This window comes from Cervus canadensis, chromosome 10 (assembly GCF_019320065.1).
Source record: "Cervus canadensis isolate Bull #8, Minnesota chromosome 10, ASM1932006v1, whole genome shotgun sequence".
NCBI lineage: Eukaryota > Metazoa > Chordata > Mammalia > Artiodactyla > Cervidae > Cervus > Cervus canadensis.
Window position 1 is genome coordinate 33263883 of NC_057395.1, and position 20071 is coordinate 33283953.

At 38.6% G+C, this 20071-nt stretch overlaps 1 protein-coding gene across 4 annotated transcripts in view; it reads right to left on the reverse strand.

Moving 5' to 3' along the window:
• The window catches only part of CUBN (cubilin), a 281074-nt gene that overhangs the window by 80439 nt on the left and 180564 nt on the right, over window positions 1–20071 (reverse strand). For all 4 annotated transcript variants that reach the window (XM_043478782.1, XM_043478781.1, XM_043478780.1 and 1 more), the window contains 9 exons: window positions 16458–16663; window positions 15369–15553; window positions 13498–13690; window positions 12205–12402; window positions 6531–6677; window positions 4947–5137; window positions 4608–4791; window positions 2490–2664; window positions 688–866 (listed from right to left, as the gene is read on the reverse strand). In XM_043478782.1, coding sequence (XP_043334717.1) covers window positions 688–866; window positions 2490–2664; window positions 4608–4791; window positions 4947–5137; window positions 6531–6677; window positions 12205–12402; window positions 13498–13690; window positions 15369–15553; window positions 16458–16663 — 1658 coding nt within the window. The remainder of the gene's footprint in view (window positions 1–687; window positions 867–2489; window positions 2665–4607; window positions 4792–4946; window positions 5138–6530; window positions 6678–12204; window positions 12403–13497; window positions 13691–15368; window positions 15554–16457; window positions 16664–20071) is intronic.

The following is a 20071-nucleotide window of genomic DNA, read 5'->3' on the forward strand; positions in this document are numbered from 1 at the left end:
AAATTATTATCCTATTATTTCTTATCAGCTGGATGTGAGAGACTGAATTATATGCAATTTTCCTCAGGCTATAAAAGACCTATGGTATAGGTTAAATATTGTTACAACCAGGCTTCTTGAGTTTTGAGTGTATCAAATATGTTTGGTTTGTGTTCAGACCCATTAGATACTAAATTCTATGTAACTGTGACCATCTTGTAGTGAATCTTCAGAATGAATATTTATTATTTATCTTTTAAAGGAAAGAAATCAAAACACTGAGTGAATGACTTGGTGCTAGAGATTTAGGGGAAAAACATCTCGAATTATCCATTAATATTGAGGAGGTCAAAGTCATGGTTTTAAAAACTAGCCATCTGATTGCTAAACAGTTTTACTATCTAAAGTAATATTACACATATTTTATGACAAAAAGAGGAAGAAACAAGAATTTAACTGAATATGTAAAAATTAAGAGAAAAATAAAAATATTCAAGTATACAAAAAAGTGTTTTAAGATGGAAATTAAAGTAAAAATTAAAATTGATAAATGACTTTGTGGTTTTAAACATTCACATTCCTTACTTATATCATTAAAATAACTGTTAAAATTAGGCAGATAGACTTCTTTAAAAATGGCATTTTTTAAAAAGTTTTAATGTAATCATTCTGTCACAACTTTCTTATTGAATAGAAAAATGTCATTACCTATAGAATACTTGGCTTTGAATCCCACATGAGTGGGGCTGTTGTCAGACCGGAATCTCAAATACATCACCTCTCCTGAGGACAACTGACTGATGGGCAGAGATGTCCCACAAAACTTGGAAAGTATTGGTGCATTTGAATCAGCTCCATCTCGCAACTCAAGGTAACTGGACGTACAGCTAAAGTGGAAAGAAGATTCTGTTTAATTTGTAAAGTCAATGGCTTTGACATATTTTGATAGTAAAGACTTCACTTTCTCCAAGGGCATAATGAAATCATTATTTCTGTAGCAACAGGTACACATCACAGCATAGACACTACAACAGAGTCTATATTAAGTGGCGTGTCACTTCAAAATGCTGTGTAATATCTTTCTGAGACATAACACACTCCAGTTTGGAGCTCCAAAAGACAGGTTTTATATTTACCACACTGAAGGTTTTATATTTACTCACCTTCCATATTCTGTTAGTCCTAGAAACGTAAAAGCCATTCTCAAATCAACCCCTTGTTGTATATTTATTTGTTTAGTCACTCAGTCATGTTCAATTCTGCGACTCCATGGACTGTACCCTGCCAGGCTCCTCTATCCATGGGGTTTCCCAGGCAAAAATACTAGAGTGGGTTGCCATTTCCTTCTCCAGGGGATCTTACCAACCCAGGGATCGAACCTACGTCTCCTGCATTGGCAGGCAGATTCTTTACCACTGAGCCAGCAGGGAAGCTCCAAAATCAACCCCTAGGAGTTTCAGAACCCAAGTATTTTGTTTCACATGATGTTATGACACGTTTCATGAGACAAAGATGAACTCTTGTTGACAGCTCTGTAAACGGAGCTTATGGAGAATCTCAGCCAGAATTCTGTGTCCATAAAAGAGGACAGGTATTTACCCAATCTTTCTTGAGAAAGTCAACCAGCCAAATAATGCTCAGTGAGGGGACAGTGGCATTATATCAAGAGTCCAGAAATGGTAAACAAAAGCTCTCATACCTAAGCTTTGCACCACACATGCATGCATACAAGTGTATACATGCTTTTGTTAAACTAAGAGAAAAATACAGAGCTTTTCTCAATCTCTTTGTGTTCAACATAGTAAGACATAAACTCTCTGGTTTGTAATCTTTAATGATTCTTATTAAACAAGAGATTGGGAAATTGGACTGTCCTTGTTTCCAGTCCTGTTTCTAACCCTAGTGACCCCTGGTGTCACAAATTTCCATTTGTTAAAGAGGCATTTTATCATTTATGACACCGAGTGTGAGGCTGGGCAAATAAATACTTGTCTACCAGAGACACTCTATTTTTCCTGTGGGAGGAAGAAGAGATGACATAAATCTCAGACAGCCGTCCTCCGAGTCTCTTGGAGGATGTGCACAGGGTCAGGAGGGATGGTATCTGTTTACATCATCTGCTCAGCTGATGGGAGGGTGACGGGCAGGCGAGGTTTTTAGCTTGAGGTGTTAACATTTTCCTTCCCCATCCCTAGATTTCCTTAGCAGTAAATGCTGCTGAGAAAAGTAGATGAACCTACTGTACAAGAACCTACTGTATAGCACAGGCAACTATTTTCAATATCACATAATAACCTATCATGAGAGAATGTAAAAAAAAATATGTATATATATATATAACTGAATCACTTTGCTGTATGCTTGAAACTAACACAATATTGTAAATGAACTACATTTCCATAAAAACTTTTAGAAAAGACAAAAAAGCAGTAGAAAACTGTTCTCAAACGTGACAGCTAAAAATAAATACCAACTCTGGATAGCAGGAAAATTAAACAGAGGCGACCTACTTGGGTGTTACTTCGATACTGAACTGGCCTTCAAACTGCAGTCGTATGAGTTTCCCGGGAGGAGCAGCTATAAGCCAAATACAGTCAGCGTGCTGGGGATAATGGTCAGGATGGTTGGGGGAGGTTACGTATCCAGTAGAATCAGCATTATGGATGTAAATATTGCCCCCACAGGCTGTCAGGAAATACAGGGAAATCAGTCTACAGTCTGGAGAAAGAGGATGCAGGCAATGGCCACATTCATTTTTAAAAGTCTCTTTATCTGTATTTCCAGTCTCAATTTCCTTTCATCTGGAATGATCCTCCTTTTCTTTTTAAGCAAATACATTCTGAATTTGCTATCAAGGGAGCTACCACATGTGTCATTTTTTAATTTGCTAAACCATATATTCTCAGCAGAAATTTCACTCCTCCTTAAAGCCAATCAATTATGCAATGGTTTGGTGGTTTGCACAGTGTGAAACCCTTTGTAAATGTTCAATTAATAAACTAAAATATCAATTAATCCAGTGACAAAGAAAGCATCAAGCACAGGGACACAGAAATCTCATTGACCATATAGAAGGATGTTCTTGGGAGGATGATGGGGTAGAATGAAGCTAATTTGATGCCAAAAGTTGTTCACTGAATAACGTGTTAAAAGCTGAGAAACAGGAGTGGCCAAGAAGTAGGTGTGGTGGAAAGACAGCTAGGGAAGTAGAGCTGACTATAGTTGGGGGAGATGCTTGAATCAGAAAACTGAGATCAACAAGAGTGATCATATTGCAACCAGTTTTGAAATCTTAAAAGACTTAAAAGACTTTTAAGATTAAGGCAGAAAGATGGGGAAGTGGTGATAACCAATGATGATAACCATTCTTTCATGAATAGAGGACCCACAAAGCAATGATAGAATTATAGTGTTTGCAAATAGACCCTTAGTGTATATGAATTCCCACTAAATATTGACTTTGAAAGTATAATTCAAGACAGTCTACCTGGGTAAAGTTGGAAAAGCAGAGTTCTGGGTCTACTTACTAAACACGAGGCACTAGGACTCTGTAAAGTCTCAGGGCCATGTGAAATCCTGACCATTCACAACTCAGCACCAAAGCTGAGCATGGAGACAGTGAGGGACAAGAAACTTGCTGCCTAGAAGGTGGTGCTGCCGGTGTCACAAAGCTGTGTTGTTAAATGCTCCCTCCAAGCACCAGCGTTATGTGTGCTGGGAAGAGAGGAAAGGATGTTCCTGGTGGTCATGGAACCTGCTGGAGGGATGAGATGATTTTCTATGTCAGCTGGTGGACATTTATTTCCTCTCCTCTCCCCATTTCCTTAGAGTAGGAAATTATGCTGATGTTTTAAGTTCTCATATTTTGGAGAATGTGTCATAAAACATATGGCTTTATTTAGATGAATATATATTTTGAAATATATCCAGGAATCTGAGACTGAGGTCATACATAGGATTAAACCAAAATTAGATTTATCTCATTTTAAGGGACCAAAGACTCACTCCCTACTGACACTGCTCCCTTTCTTTTTTGAAGCTTGTTTACTTATTTATTCAATTAAATGTTATCTAAATCAAATGTCACAAAAATCAAATCATTACAGCAGAATTAAATAGAATTACAATCAAGTGTAATTAAGTCAAGATCATTACTACACTATATAATTAGATGGGTAATAATAGAATCAAAGGATTATACATTCATCTAAAAAGAAGCATACAAATGATTACAAAACAATGTAATTATCATTCTTACAAGGTTTATGCAACCAAATATAACTTATAATTAGACATTTTATAATGGAAAAGTATGGGGAATTTCAGGGATCACTAAGATCAGCTCAATTTATACTCATGTAGAAGTTCACTTCGTTCATTTTCTTGCACAATCTAACCCTCATCTTACTTATCTAGAGAATGGGAACAATGAAAAGATGTAGTCATGATGAGGTAGCAATGTATCCAGCACAAAGTAAGTGCTTGATAATAGGTAGCTATTCTTAATAAATTCATTATTCTTAGTTCAGAAAAAAAAACTATATATTTTTTCCTCAAATCTATCTAAACAAGGAAGATCAAGCAATTGCAGGAAAAGTATAGACAAAATTCTCAGTGAAAATACTTACCCAAACTCTTTGCCTCGTATGTGATCTTAAATCCTTGCCCTTCATTACTATTATCAGAAATAAACTGAACAAACATTTGATTATCCGAAGTGAACAGAGTGGACGAAGGGTGACTGCCACAAAAACGACCATTTCCTCCATGGGGACCCAAGGGTGGAGAAGAAAGATCAGGTCCATTTTTGAGCTGAAAAGACAAATCAAAATTGCACAATTACCTTCATAATGATGAAGACAAGGTATACAGGTTTTATCAACTTATAGCCCAAAAGGAAAAATAGCATCATTTTGTTATGAAGTGTGTAGAAGAAGTAATCAGAAAAAGTAGCAAAAAAGACCTACCACCAAGTAATCCCCCTGGTTGCAAGAGGAGTCTCTGTTTGGAATCTGGAAGGGCTGTTCGAAGTGGACAGCAATGGTCAAGCCACTCTGGACCTGGACGTGCCAAGAGCAGTTGAGATCGGGTGTGTAGGTCTCAGGGTATCTGGGTGATGTGATAATCCCCCGGTCTGCGTGCAAGTATCCTCCACAACCTTGCCAAGAAGAAACAAAGATTGCATTTAGATAACATGCGAAACTGGACTTCGATGCTTTTCCTGTTTGTCTTGAGAATTTTCAAAGTGTAGGCAATAGAAATGTGATTTGAAACTCACTTGGGACCAAAATGTTGGAAACAATGAGCACAACAAGCACGGATGGAGCACATGCTCCTGGGTCCTCACTGTGCTTTTGTTAGTAAGATAGGGATGTAGAAGTCAGCAGGAGAGACAAATCCCTTAACTTTCATGAAGCTTTATAGACAAGTCAGACACCCAGCAAACACATATGTAGCACGTGAGGTGGTGATAAGTTTACAAAGAAAGATGAATTGGGAATGGGAAAATGGAATTATATTGTCTGGAGCAGTTAGAGAAGGCCATGTAACTGTGGTTATACCTGAGCAGAGATCTGACAGAAATGGGAGCTCAACATCCTAAGTGAAGTCAGTCATCTGCCAGCTATCAGGGACCCACTGTAACATCAGTGTGTGAGTGCAGAGGGCTCACACCACTAGTTAAAATGCAGCAGTGGAAATTTATCTTAGGTCCATCTAATTCCAAAGCCCATTGTTTTAAACCATTCCACAGCCAGCCCCCCTTGACTGTAAGGGTGATCATTTATTTTCAATTGCTCCCTACTCTCTAATAACCATACAAAACAGTGGGGAAAATATTCATGTTTAATGTCTAGATTGATAATCTACTTTAAAAATTATATTTTTCAGTTACAAATATGGGGGTCTTCAGATACTATACTTTCTGTAGGCTACTTCTTTAATCCAGTTTGGGTTGAAAATGATGGTTGGAATTCACATTTTGTCAAGTGTTCAAATTCCTGATCATACTCCACATGACAGCCTCCCATTTCCTGTGCATCTTCTTGGACTCACCAAATTCATATTTCAAGAGCAGCAAACTCTTCCTGCCAACCTTTAAATGAATCATTTCAACCAAGGGATTTACAATGATTTCTCCTATATTACTTTGACTGGTTATTTCTTAGACTGAGGATAACTCTGACTTATTGCTCCTCTGCTGTGTTATGGATATGTACTGTCTTCTGGTTCCAGCCATCACCTAGGCTGAAATATTGTTTTAGATATCTTACTCTTAGACTTTTTATGGAGAGAAGATGCCCCACCCAGAAAACTGAAGGTGGAGGATCCTTCTGTACAATGTGACCAGTTTGTTTGTTTGTTTTTTGATCAGGACTTAGTACATGACATCAGGATAACCCCTCCTCCCCAGAGGCTAGGCAGAGACTTGTGCACTCTGATTTATAATCTGTGTCTTGGCATTGAAAAACAAGCAGAGTATGTTAGAGAGACAGCAAGAGACAGGCAAAGTGAGATGAAACGAATTAGAACAAATAAAGAGAATATATTACTCTTGTGGAAGGACGCGTTAAAGCCTGCCCCAGTTACACTGAAGTCCGAGGTGAAGTGGATCACCAGGTACTCTCCAGTTGACCGGATGGGTCCAGGGACCTCTCTGCCACAGAGAACGGCTAGCTCCTGGGCCATGCTGTTGTCTCCTATGACCAAGGAAAGGAAATGTCAGTGTGAAAACATGCTGACTTATGAGTCATCTCCACAACTTATTTACAAAACAGAAAGAGAGAAACAGATGTAGGAAACAAATTTATGGTTACCATAGGGGAGTGGAGAGGAATAAATTGGGAGATTGGGATTAACAGATATACACTACTATATATTAAACAGATAACCAATAAAAATCTACTATTAATACATAGCAAAGGGAATTCTACTCAATACTCTGTAATTACCTACATGGGGAAAGAATCTTAAAAAGAGTGAATATACGTATATGGATAACTGATTCACTTTACTATACACCTGAAACTAATACAACATTGTAAATCAACTGTACTCCAATGAAACATTTTTTAAAGAGTCAGCTCCACCACCAGTGCAACCCAGCAGAAGCACCTCATACATTATTCTCAAAACACCCCCATTCCTAGGAGACAACGAGATTATCAGATACAGGTATACTCCAGGGGTTACATCATTCTGGTTTGTAGTGGGGCTGTCTGCCTTTTTCTTTACACTATTTAATAATGACTTTTTTTTGCCAGTTCCACTGCCTTTTCAGACACTGGTTGACAGCTCCTCCTGGAACTAAAACTCGAAACAAGAGGATGTGGGACTGGAAAGTAATTGAGGACCAGGGCTGATGTGTGCATCAGACACTAAACTAAGCTATTCTGACTGCTGAAGGTCAAGTATCCAAAAAAAACAAAGCGTTTGGTTCTTCATCTGCAGATCAATGCTAGGTTATAAGGTCATTTGCCCACAGTTGTGCCTCCACCTTCAGAGGGTTTTTCTTTTTCCTTTTCATTTCTTAGTTGCTCATTGTTTGTTCTGCCATTAAAAGAACACACTTCTGTCCATGTGCAGAAGATGAAAAAAAGCTAGTGTCAGCAAGTGTGCACTCCAGAAACACCAGTGAGGGCTGGGTCACCCCATGGCCCTTTTCCCTTTGGCTTCTCTCAATTGTAAATGTTGATCAAAACAGCTGTTTCAGTTAAAGCCTGAATGGAGCAAAGGGGATTACAACAGACTTGGATGCTTTGACTGGGAAAATACATTGCTTTTTTTTCCCCTAAGGCATAGAGTTAATGAATTTCAAACTTAAAAGATACATAGAAATAGAATATAAGACATGAGGAAATTGACCTTTTCACTCAACTAGCAAAATGATTCTTTTTTGACATTAACCACAACCTAAAACTCACTCGTTACTAGCTAGTTTAGAAAACAAGTTTCCGAATGTAGTGGCACAGCTATAAATACCTAGCATTCTTTAGAGGAGTTCTGACTTCTGGTAACTATACATTAGTTTATCATTCAGAAGTTTATCTGTAACTCCTCTTGCATTTTTATCTTCATTATGGTAGTTTGCTATATATTTCAGCCCAAATCTGTTGACTTAATTTCTAATTATCTGCACTAGAAAATTTTGAAGCTTATTATATGTTGTTACTTATTTCACAAGTGTATATTTTATCTTTCAGTGAGATTGAGTTGGGTCTATTGATTTTCATTTCTTTTCTAAAGAAAGAATAAAAGAAGGAGGAAAGATGATACTTCCTCTGGGCAATGTGCTTAGAGGAGACTGTTGATAGGAAAAAGGTAGAAAGTTGTGGTTAACCATGTAAACACACATATATGATTGACCTGAGTCTTCACCTACTGCCCAGCTCCTACCCTACAGCAGAAAAGGAAAGATGCTCTGCCATTTGATTTTTCCTCACTGTAATTAGCAGGTCTATGGTTGAGGGGATAAAGGAGACATGAAAATGCACATTAGACACCTGTGGGCCAATAGCAAACATGTTTGTTTGGTCCAAAAAAAATGCTCTGACGCATTTTTCATTAATTGCCAACATTTAATAACTAGGAAATTTATAGAAAATTCTATGCTTCTGGCATCTTTAGGGAAATAAAATCCATAACGACAAGCCCGCACTCCTAATTCAGTTCAGTTCAGTTGCTCAGTCATGTCTGACTCTTTTCAACCCCATGAACTGTAGCACGCCAGGCCTCCCTGTCCATCACCAACTGCTGGAGTCTACCCAAACCCATGTCCATCCAACCATCTCATCCTCTGTCGTCCCCTTCTCCACCTGTCCTCAATGTTTCCCAGCACCAGGGTCTTTTCAAATGAGTCAGCTCTTGGCATCAGGTGGCCAAAGTATTGGAGTTTCTGCTTCAACATCAGTCCTTCCAATGAACACCCAGGACTGATCTCCTTTAGGATGGACTGGTTGGATCTCCTTGCAGTCCAAGGGACTCTCAAGAGTCTTCTCCAACACCACAATTCAAAAGCATCAATTCCTTGGCACTCAGCTTTCTTTATAGTTGAACTCTCACATCCATACACAACTACTGGAAAAACCATAGCCTTGACTAGATGGACCTTTGTAGGCAAAGTAATGTCTCTGCTTTTTAATATGCTGTCTAGGTTGCTGTTCTCTAGCTTGACACTTCACTAGATGTCACCTGCTGTCTGGGCAGGCACTAAGGTTGCAAGACCTGTCATGCAGACTAATGCCTCCCCAGCTGTAAAGACCATCATCTGGAGGCAGAGACTAGGGTCAGGAGAGGGGAGCACCTCAGTTGAGTTCATTCAGTCGCTCAGTCATGTCTGACTCTTTGTGAGCCCATGGACTGCAGCACCCCAGGCCTCCCTGTCCATCACCAACTCCCAAAGTTTACCCAAACTCATGACCATTGAGTTGGTGACTCCATCCAACCATCTCATCCTCTGTCATCCCCTTCTCCTCCTATCTTCAATCTTCCCCAGCATCAGGGTCTTTTCAAAGAGTCAGCTCTTTGCATCAGGTGGCCAAAGCATTGGAGTTTCAGCTTCAGCATCAGTCCTTCCAATGAATATTCAGGACTGATTTCCTTTAGGATGGACTGGTTGGATCCCCTTGCAGTCCAAGGGACTCTCAAGAGTCTTCTCCAACACCACAATTCAAAAGCATCAATTCTTTGGCGCTCAGCTTTCTTTGTAGTCCAACTCTCACACCCATACATGACCACTGGAAAAACTATAGCTTTGACTAGATGGACCTTTGTTGGCAAAGTAATGTCTCTGCTTTTTAATATGCTATATAGGTTGGTCATAACTTTCCTTCCAAGGAGTAAGCGTCTTTTAATTTCACGGCTTCAATCACCATCTGCAGTGATTTTGGAGCCCCCCAAAATAAAGTCTGACACTGTGTCCATTGTTTCCCCTTCTATTTGCCAAGAACTGACGAGACCATATGCCATGATCTTAGTTTTCTGAATGTTGAGCTTTAAGCCAACTTTTTCACTCTCCTCTTTCACTTTCATCAAGAGGCTTTTTAGGTCTTCTTTGCTTTCTGTCATAAGGGTGGTGTCATCTGCATATCTGAGGTTATTGATATTTCTCCCAGCAATCTTGATTCCAGCTTGTGCTTCTTCCAGCCCAGTGTTTCTCATGATGTACTCTGCATATAAGTTAAATAAGCAGGGTGACAATATACAGCCTTGACATACTCCTTTTCCTATTTGGAACCAGTCTGTTGTTCCATGTCCAGTTCTAACTGTTGCTTCCTGACCTGCATACAGATTTCTAAAGAGGCAGGTCAGGTGGTCTGGTATTCCCATCTCTTTCAGAATTTTCCACAGTTTGTTGTGATGCACGCAGTCAAAGGTTTTGGCATAGCCAATAAAGCAGAAATAGATGTTTTTCTGGAAGTCTCTTGTTTTTGCGATGATCCAGCAGATGTTGGCAATTTGATCTCTGGTTCCTCTGCCTTTTCTAAAACCAGCTTGAACATCTGGAAGTTCACAGTTCACGTATTGCTGAAGCCTGGCTTGGAGAATTTTAAGCATCACTTTACTAGCGTGTGAGATGAGTGCAATTGTGTGGTAGTTTGAGCATTCTTTGGCATTGCCTTTCTTTGGGATTGGAATGCAAACTGACCTTTTCCAGTCCTGTGGCCACTGCTGAGTTTTCCAAATTTGCTGGCATATCAAGTGCAGCACTTTCACAGCATCATCTTTCAGGATTTGAAATAGCTCAACTGGAATTCCATCACCTCCAGTAGCTTTGTTTGTAGTGATGCTTCCTAAGGCCCACTTGACTTCACATTCCAGGATGTCTGGCTCTAGGTGAGTGATCACACCATCATGATTATCTGGGTCGTGAAGATCTTTTTTGTACAGTCTTCTGTGTATCCTTGCCACTTCTTCTTAATACCTTCTGCTTCTGTTAGGTCCATACCATTTCTGTCCTTTATTGAGCCCATCTTTGCATGAAATGTTCCCTTGATATCTCTAATTTTCTTGAAGAGATCTCTAGTCTTTCCCATTCTATTGTTTTCCTCTATTTCTTTGCACTGATTGCTGAGGAAGGCTTTCTTATCTCTTCTTGCTATGGACCTTAACTGGAGACAGATCTAGAACCCATATGAGAGTTTCTAGTTTAGTTGATCTGGGGTGGAGCACTGAATGTGTATCACTAACAAGTTCCCAAGTGATACTGATGCTGCTGGTCAAACAATAAGAAATGCTGACAAGAGGACATGGCCTCCCTCTTCTCTGTTCCATGCAGATCGCGAAGTTACAACTCTGTACATCTTGCACTAAAGCATTAGTCACACCTCTCAGTCCCTGTCTAGCATTAACAAGGAAAAGATGAAAACTATTAGCCCTGAATTCTACCCATTCTGGGGGCTTCCCTGGTAGCTCAGCTGGTAAAGAATCTGCCGACAATGCAGGAAACCTAGGTTCAATTCCTGGGTTAGGAAGAAGGGAAAGGCTACCTGCTACAGTATCCTGTCCTGGAGAATTCCATGGACTGTATAGACCATGGGGTCACAAAGAATCTGACACAACTGAGTGAGTTTCATTTTTCAACCCATTCTACCCAGAGATTCAGTAGACATGGAAAACTGAATACATTGAAATTATAAGTACTTTTCATACTTGGATCTTAAAGCCATAGATATAACATATCAGGGTTGATTTCCATAGCCTTTAAATGAGAAAGCAGCACAACCTGGAAACTCAGATCATAATTTCCTACTTAAACCAGATGCAATGTTTCCTAATGCCCTCCCTGACAAAGTGTGTAGTGTGTGAATTATCTTGCTATGGGCAATTTAATATTTTCCTTATGTTCTGTAGTTATTGTTGTTGTTCAGTTGCTAAGTTGTGTCTGACTCTTTGTGACCCTATGGACTGTAGCCCACCAGGCTCCGCTGTCCATGGGATTCTTCAGGCAAGAATACCGGAGTGGGTTGCCATTTACTTCTCCAGGGCATCTTCCTGGACCAGAGATCAAACCTGCATCTCCTGTACTGGCAGGCTGAGTCTCTACCACTGCGCCACCAGGGAAGCCTGTGTTCTGCATAAATGTAGCCAATTCTAGTATCTCATGATTCCATACAAACTGGGTGAAGGTAGTAAACAAGCATGATTATAACTGAATGTAACTAAGTATGTGTCAGGGTTGAAACTTGGTAGTTTTTTGCTTTATTTTGGTTTTTAAATGTTTCTCACCATCTCTTATCACAAGTTTATCATAGCTGCATGTGCTATGAGATTCAATGTCCAGGGAAAGGATGTTGAGTTCCACAGTAGAATCTGGAGCTTGGATGAGCCACATACAGTTGGCGCCATTACTGTAGCTTTCAGGCCAGCCTGGGGAGTAAAGAAAGACTGGAGCCTCTCCTGTCTGCAGGAACCCACCACAAGCACCTGCAGAATGAAAAGCAACAGCTTTGAAATACCGCTGGTAGAAAAGATGGTAGCATTTTAACTTTAAAACCACAATCCTATACTTGAAACAACCAAATTGAAACAATTTTCTCAAAGAAATTTATAAATATTTTTACACTGATTCAGACAGCTGTGATTTCCATAGTTTTTTGAAGAAAAACACATGGTATTCTTCTGTTTTCACCATCATTTTGCCACTTTACCCAGTTATTGAGTGTCTATTATTTGTCAAACATGAAGTAAGCCCATACTATTGTAGTCGCTCAGTTGCTTAACCATCTCCCAAAACACAACTTACTGAGGGAATCTAACATATCTTTAAAGTAGGAAAATAAAATACAAGCTTACAATTTAGGCCACCTTTACCTTGAAACATGACAGTTTATCACCTGCTAAGTACCACGAGAAGCATTTTTGAAGGCACACTTATAATAACAGAGGAAAAATAAAGGATATTTAATACAGAAGAAAATACTTCTGTCAGTTGATCTTTAACTACTGTGTGTGTGTGCATGGTATTTGCAAACCAAACTTTCAGAGATCTCTAAAGTGATCTCTAGAAACTTTAAGTGTAATGTCTTGCGGATATCAAGCTCTTGATTATCAGGACTTCCCTGGTGGTCCAGCAGCTAAGACTCAGCTACTAGTGCAGGGGACCTGGGTTCGATCCCTGGTCAGGGGAACTAGATTCACATATCCAACTAAAAAAAAAAAAAGATCCCACATGCCACCACTAAAGATCCCACAAGCCACAACCAACAAAGATAGGCGATCCTAGGTGCTGCAAGTAAGACCTGGAGCAGCCAAATAAATTAATTAATTAAAATAAATGTTTTTTTACGCCCTTAATTATTAATAAAATATAATGGGAAACCAGCACTTTTTGGAATAAACATGTAATCTTTATGTATTTATGAGATTAAAAGAACACCTGAACATACAGAGGGAGGGTTTTGAGACTGCAATTATTATTCTTATTCATTTGTGTATTTGGCCTTGATTAGTTGGAATCTTGGAGATATTCGTCTACACATATCAGCCCCTATAAAGAATGCCATTTATTACTACACAGACCTGTCGCAATGGTAGGTAAAGGTCCAACAGAGGCATTCATTGCAAACCACTCCAAAAGGAATCCTCTCCCTGAGATCGAAGAGTCAGAAGAAAACTGAAATGTCAGAGAACTTCCAGTGGAGCTGAAAGAGTCAGTTTGGGTACCACAGTAGGTTCCAACCAGGCGGGAGTGAATGCCAGCCCCATCGTAAATCTGCATGGAAAAGACAGAGAACAAAGCACTGAACTTAGGGAATTACCTCCATTTTCTTCATAAATAGAAAGTCAAAAGGATAACCTATTATAATTTTATCATAAATAAGCAAACATTACATATAAGGTTTAAAAAGAAAGTATAATGAAGTACAAAATATGACTGCAAACAATTAAATGTGTTTTAAAATTATTTCTCATTCCTGCAGAATTATATTAATAAACATGCTCCATGTGATGTAGCTCACTATATGGTTTACAGTAAACTTTGTGAGTAGAAAAGTAGCAACCAAGATAGTTGCATAACAGTGCTTACTGAATGTGCTTTGGGGCCTCAAAGGGAGGAATTAGGAAGAAAGGGGAAAAGTAACAAGATAAAGGAAAAGTTTCATGAGAGAAAGTAGACAGGTGTCCTGAAGGAGCTCACCTGTCCACAGGTAAGTAAAGAAACAGAGTTTGTCTCCAAAGAAGTAAAGAAGCAGAATTGGCGACACCAGAAGAATCATAGCTTGCGTGGGTTCAGCATATTCAAAGCTCAAGAAATCTCTTTCATTTGGTTCAAAATGTTAGATTACCTAGTACTTTGTGACAATTTCCAAGTACATAGTCTTGAGCACGTTTAGTTTTCTGCACCCATGAACAGATGCTATCCAATTACACTTTACCTCCTTCCCTCCATCTTGTAAATAATTTGAATAAATTTGTTTTAAGTGTTATTACAAATTTCTCAATTGAAGCTGTAATATAAGTTCAGATTTCAAATTATCTAATAATTATGTCCAACACACTGAGCATCTATCAAGTACTGGATCCTATGTGAAGCATTGTGGACCTAAAATGAATAAGATGGCATCTTGGCCTTCAAGAATCTGATAGTAAAAAAGTCAAATCCATAGAAGCAGAGAATAGAGTGTGGTTGCCAGGAGATGGGTGAGTGGGAGATAGGGAGCTGGTCAAAGGGTAAAAGTTTCAGTAGTGCAAGATTAATAATTCTAAAGATGTAAAGTAGAGCAATGTGACTATAGCTAATAACAGTTCATTGTAACACTTGACATTTGCTAACAGGGAAGATCTTATGTGTTCTCATCATACCAATAATAAAGAAGATGGTAACTGATATGATGTATGTATCAACTAGCTTGATTGTGATTATTATTTTATAGTGTGTACATATATGAAAAGACCCAATTGTACATCTTACATATACACAGTATTTATTTGTCAAGTATATCTCAATAAAGCTGGATGAAAAGTAATCTGATAGTGCTTCGGGAATTGGTACAGTAGCCAATGTCTGAATGGCAATTATCACCACAACTTTTATACTTAAATATAAGTACTTATACTTATTTTAAAATGATTGTTCAAATTTTTAGCACTCTAACATAAGAATGAACAGGGTAATGGGATATAAAATAGGATATAAGATAAATATACATGCTTAGACAAGCTCAACAGAAAAATTTCAATAATGCTGAAAAAAGTTAGCTACAGAATCAAAACTAACAAATATAATACTAGAATTACCATTGTTTGGATAACCTAGTGGGGTTATTCATTGTGTAGGGTAGACCATCCTCTATGATTTGCAAATGCTTGAATAGACAATAACTTGGATCTATCATTGCCAAAAGCAATTCACCAAAATGTATAAACATCAATTGCTCTTAAAAACTCACCTTCAATTTGTCATAATAGCAGTTAAGTGTGCCCTCCATGTCCATCTCCAAGATTCTGGCATGAATAACCTGAGATTCTTCCACATTCACTATCCACTGGTAATTGGAGTTGTGGGGGTAATTTCCAGGCCACAAGGGAGAGGCAATTTTCCCATGAGTTCCCACAATGTTATCATTGCCAAATACTAGGAAGGAAACCAGGGTAGTAAATTAGACCTACTTAGAACAGCTTTTTAATCAAATGAAAGAAACAAAAGGCAAGGGGGTGTTAAAAAGGATGGACTTTTAATTGACTGCAATTTCTTTTCTCAGCACTGAAAGAAATACTGCTTCCCTTGTGGTTTCTCTACTATCTATTAATTCCTTGGAAAAGAGATGATATTGTGAATGGAATTCCATCTCCCAGGAAGGCTCCTCAGTGTGAAAACAAGCAATAGCTTCCCATGTAAAATGGGTTCCCAGACCCCAGGGGACGTGGAGACAAGGGAAGGGGCATTACCAGCCCTGTTCTATAATTTTGGTTTTTATAATTTTATTTTGTCTTACAAAAGAATGAAACATATGTTTTAAAATTATAAAAGAGAAACCGACATTTTGAATCACATGTAGAATAACTCATTATGAAAAAGTTGAGTTAGAAAATAAAAATATTTCATACTTTATTTTATTCGAAAAATATCCTGTTGTTAAAACATCTGAGCACTTAGGAGTATCCTAAAGTAATACTAAATGTTTTTAATTAGAAGACTATAGAGTTTATAGCATCAAATGAAACACATTTGACATAAGAATACCAAACTGAAACCGAAATATAATAATAAAAAAAAACTCTTTTAACACACTATCATAAAAAAGTTTAACTTAAAATTAGGTGGACACTAGAGCTTGAAAAGAATATTAGAGCTACTGAGAATGCTCTCCCTGGCTCCTTATCAGCCATTCATATATAATTTAGTTTTTCTAATACATTATAAGGTAATTCCACAGAAACAATAAATAAGTTGTTTTTAATGCATCACTGAAACCCCTGCTATCTTTCCTAGTTTGTAGGACACCTTCTGGAAGCCATCACTAAAACAACCAACTCACTGCTGGCAAATGCAGCCTGGAAGCCCACGCCACTGCCGGAGCCATCGGAGACAAATCTGATCCACAGAATGTGCCCGACAGTGGATGAATAATTGAGGGGGAGGGCATTTCCACAGTATCGTCCCACCAGGCGCCCAGTGGCGTTCCCTTCCCGGACCTCCACAAAATCTCTGCTGCAGTCCTGAGACTCCTCCAACTGGAAGGCTCTGATTGGAAAAAAAAAAAAATTAGGGGTTAAATTGATCAAATAAATTTGGGGATTCTCCTCAGTTACTTGCTGAGTTGATCTGTTCACTTGTCAAATTTTTTTCTTTAACTTCAATCAAGTGTCTTTTAGCTAACTCAAAACATCTATTTTACTCACTTAACAATGCAGATGAAAAATCTTACATAGACTATTAGCTAAATGAATCCATCAATCTGTAAGATATGTAAATTTTAATCAGGTAAATTTTATGTAGTTTAAACTCACAATGGTTTAAGATGAAAAGATCTTAGAACAGTTTGTCACACACACACACACACACACACACAGATTAAAAGAGAAAAATAGATCCAAAAATACACAAAGGGAGAATCAGTGTTTTCTGCACAAATGCAGAAAAGTATTTGATAAAACTGAAGACCCATTCATCATAAAAACTCTAGAAAATTAGAAATAGAGGGAAATTTTCTCACTGGATGAGAGCTACCCCCACCTCTAAATATACTTAGGGCTAAAAGTTTTTAAACATTTCTTTTAAATAAGAAATAACATGGGAAAGCCTGCTCTCATCACTTTATTGCATGATATACGGAAGGGTTCTTCAGGGCAGTAAGTCAGGGAAAGGCAGAATGGCTGTAAGAACTGGAAAGCAAGTGCTACCAATCAATATTTAAGAGCACTCACTTATTCATAAATATCCACCAAGTGCCTTTTCTAGGCACTGAAGATAGAGAAGCACACAAGACGCAAAATTTTTGACATTCTAGAAAATAGAACGGCTGCTGGATAAGATAATAGGCAAAAATTAAAATGGTTTCCTTATACCAGCAAACAAAAATTTAGGAACTGTACCTAAGTCAACATTCACACAACAAATACTTGTCTCTCTATTATATCGGGACACTGGGACAAGATAATGAAGAAAATAATGTCCTTCCTTTGGGAAACTTATGTTCTAGGAGAAGTAGATAACAAACAAAGAAATAGAAATACTGTGAGGCAGTGATAAATTCTAGGAAGAAAAAGTAAGGAAGGTTATTTTAGGTAAGGTGGTCAGGGTACATCCATAATTTTTAAATAGATGCAATTTTTAATAGCAACAAAAAACAAGATGCCTAGGAATAAATGTAGCAAAATATCTGTAAGACTTTCATAGAAAAAATATAAACTTTTAGTGAAGGATCTAAAAGGAGACTGAATAAATGAAGAGATATTCCAAATTTAATATGAAAGATTCTTCCAAAATCAATCTATAAATTTAGTACAATTTCAGCGAAATCAGTAAGCATTACTGCACTTATGCAAAGAATAAAACAGAAAGCAGTATTATGTAGTGTGTATGGAGACAGGGTATGGCATCACCGACTCAATGGACATGAGTTTGAGTAAACTCTGGGAGTTGGTGATGGACAGAGAGGCCTGGTGTGCTGCAGTCCATGGGGTCACAAAGAGTTGGACATAACTGAGTGACTGAACTGAACTGAACTGATGTATATACATAAAATATACATATAATAAAAGTATATAAACTTGCATAGAGGTGATAAACATAAAATTCAAAGCACCAGTTATCTCTGTGATGAGAAAGTATGGGAATATGGATGGGGAACTTTTGCTGCCCCATCATATTTTATTCATTTAAAATTATTTTTAAAATAAAAAGGTAATTTAGTGATTTTTTTAAAAAGTAAATGAAGTGAGTGCACACTGTTCTTTTTTCAGGAGTAATTAATTTTTCCTGAGAAGGACAAGATAAAGAGAGGGAGAAAGAATAGCTTAGCAAGATTTAAAAAACTGTTGAGCTTCCCTGGTGATCCCGTGGCTAAGACTCTGCACTCCTGATGTGGGAGACTCAGGTTTGATCCCTGGCCAGGGAATTAGATCCCACACGCCTCAACTAAGGGTTCACATGCCAAAACTAAAAAAGAGGCATGCCACACTGAGACCCAGTGCAGTCAAATAAAAATAAATTAATTTTTTTAAAAAGAAAGAAAAGAAACTCTTGGGAAGGGGGGAAAGGTCTCCAGAAGAGAAAACTTACTTCCCTGCTGTGTACCTTTCAGGTGCTGCTCAACATGAGCAGGATTTCCCATGAGGACGGTATGCCAGCCCCCTTCAGGGGCTCTGTCTCAACTAACAGGTTAGGATATTTCAGGAACAGCTGACTAGCCTGGAGGTACTGGGACCTCATGCCCCACTAAGGGATCAAATGTATCAGGCACACCTCTGAGGCTTCATTGTCAACCAGAGGACAGGAGCAAACTGGTCTGCTCTGCTCCACTAACAGCTTACCACGCCAGATACTAGCACTGGTAGGTCTCCAGCAGGACACTGAGCCTGTGCCTCTCAATAATCCCATCAAGGTGGGTTACTACCGTGTAGATCACCTGGGTCTATATTTCAGGCTGTTTTAGCAGACTTTCCTGGTGGCTCAGTGGTAAAGAATTTGCCAGTCAATGCAGGAGACTCAGGTTGGGAGGATCTCCTGGGAAAGGAAATGGCAACCTACTCCACTATTCTTGCTTGGGAGATCCCATGGACAGAGAAACCTGGCGGGTGACAGTCCATGGGGTTGCAAAAGAGTTGGACACAATTTAGCAACTAAACAAGTGATGTAACTGAGTAGCAGGAAAAAACCAGGAAAGATCCACATCAGGCTAAATGAACCACACATTTGTCTTACCTTCACTGTCTTCCTTGACAATTTAATGCTTCATGAGACAGTTTATATCTACAATCTATCTCAATTACCAACTGAGAGTTGGTGATGGACAGGGAAGCCTGGCATGCTGCAGTCCATGGGGTCGCAAAGAGTCAAACTCGACATGACTGAGAGATTGAACTGAACTGAACTGAACAATCAGTTTTGGCAAATAATTGTTCTGAATCTATCCTCAGGATGGTTGTCAAGTTTGGCTCTTAAATTCAGGCTCAGTTTTATCACCCATAATATTATCAACAATGTAAAATGTGCTAAAATTGCATTCTGATTCTCACAAAAAAGAAAAGGTGATTATTTTTCTCTACAGGTGATTTACCAAAAACAGAAAGTGTTTAGTCACTCAGTTATGCTTTTGAAACTCCTTGGACTGTAGCCCATTAGGCTCCTCTGTCCCTGGAATTCTCCAGGCAAGAATACTGGCATGGGTAGCCATTATCTTCTCCAAGAGAATCTTCCCAATCCAGGGATTGAACCTGGGTCTCCTGCATTGAAGGAAGATTCTTTACGGTCTGAGCCACCAGGGAAACCCAATTAACACAAAATTGCCCCTAAATCTTTTCTAGTCAAAATGTTGCATGTGGTCCAGCAGCATTAGCATCACCTCAGAGCTTGTTTGAAATGAAGCATCAGGTCCCACCAACCAACTGAATCAGGATATGAATTTTAATAAGATCCCAGATGATCAAT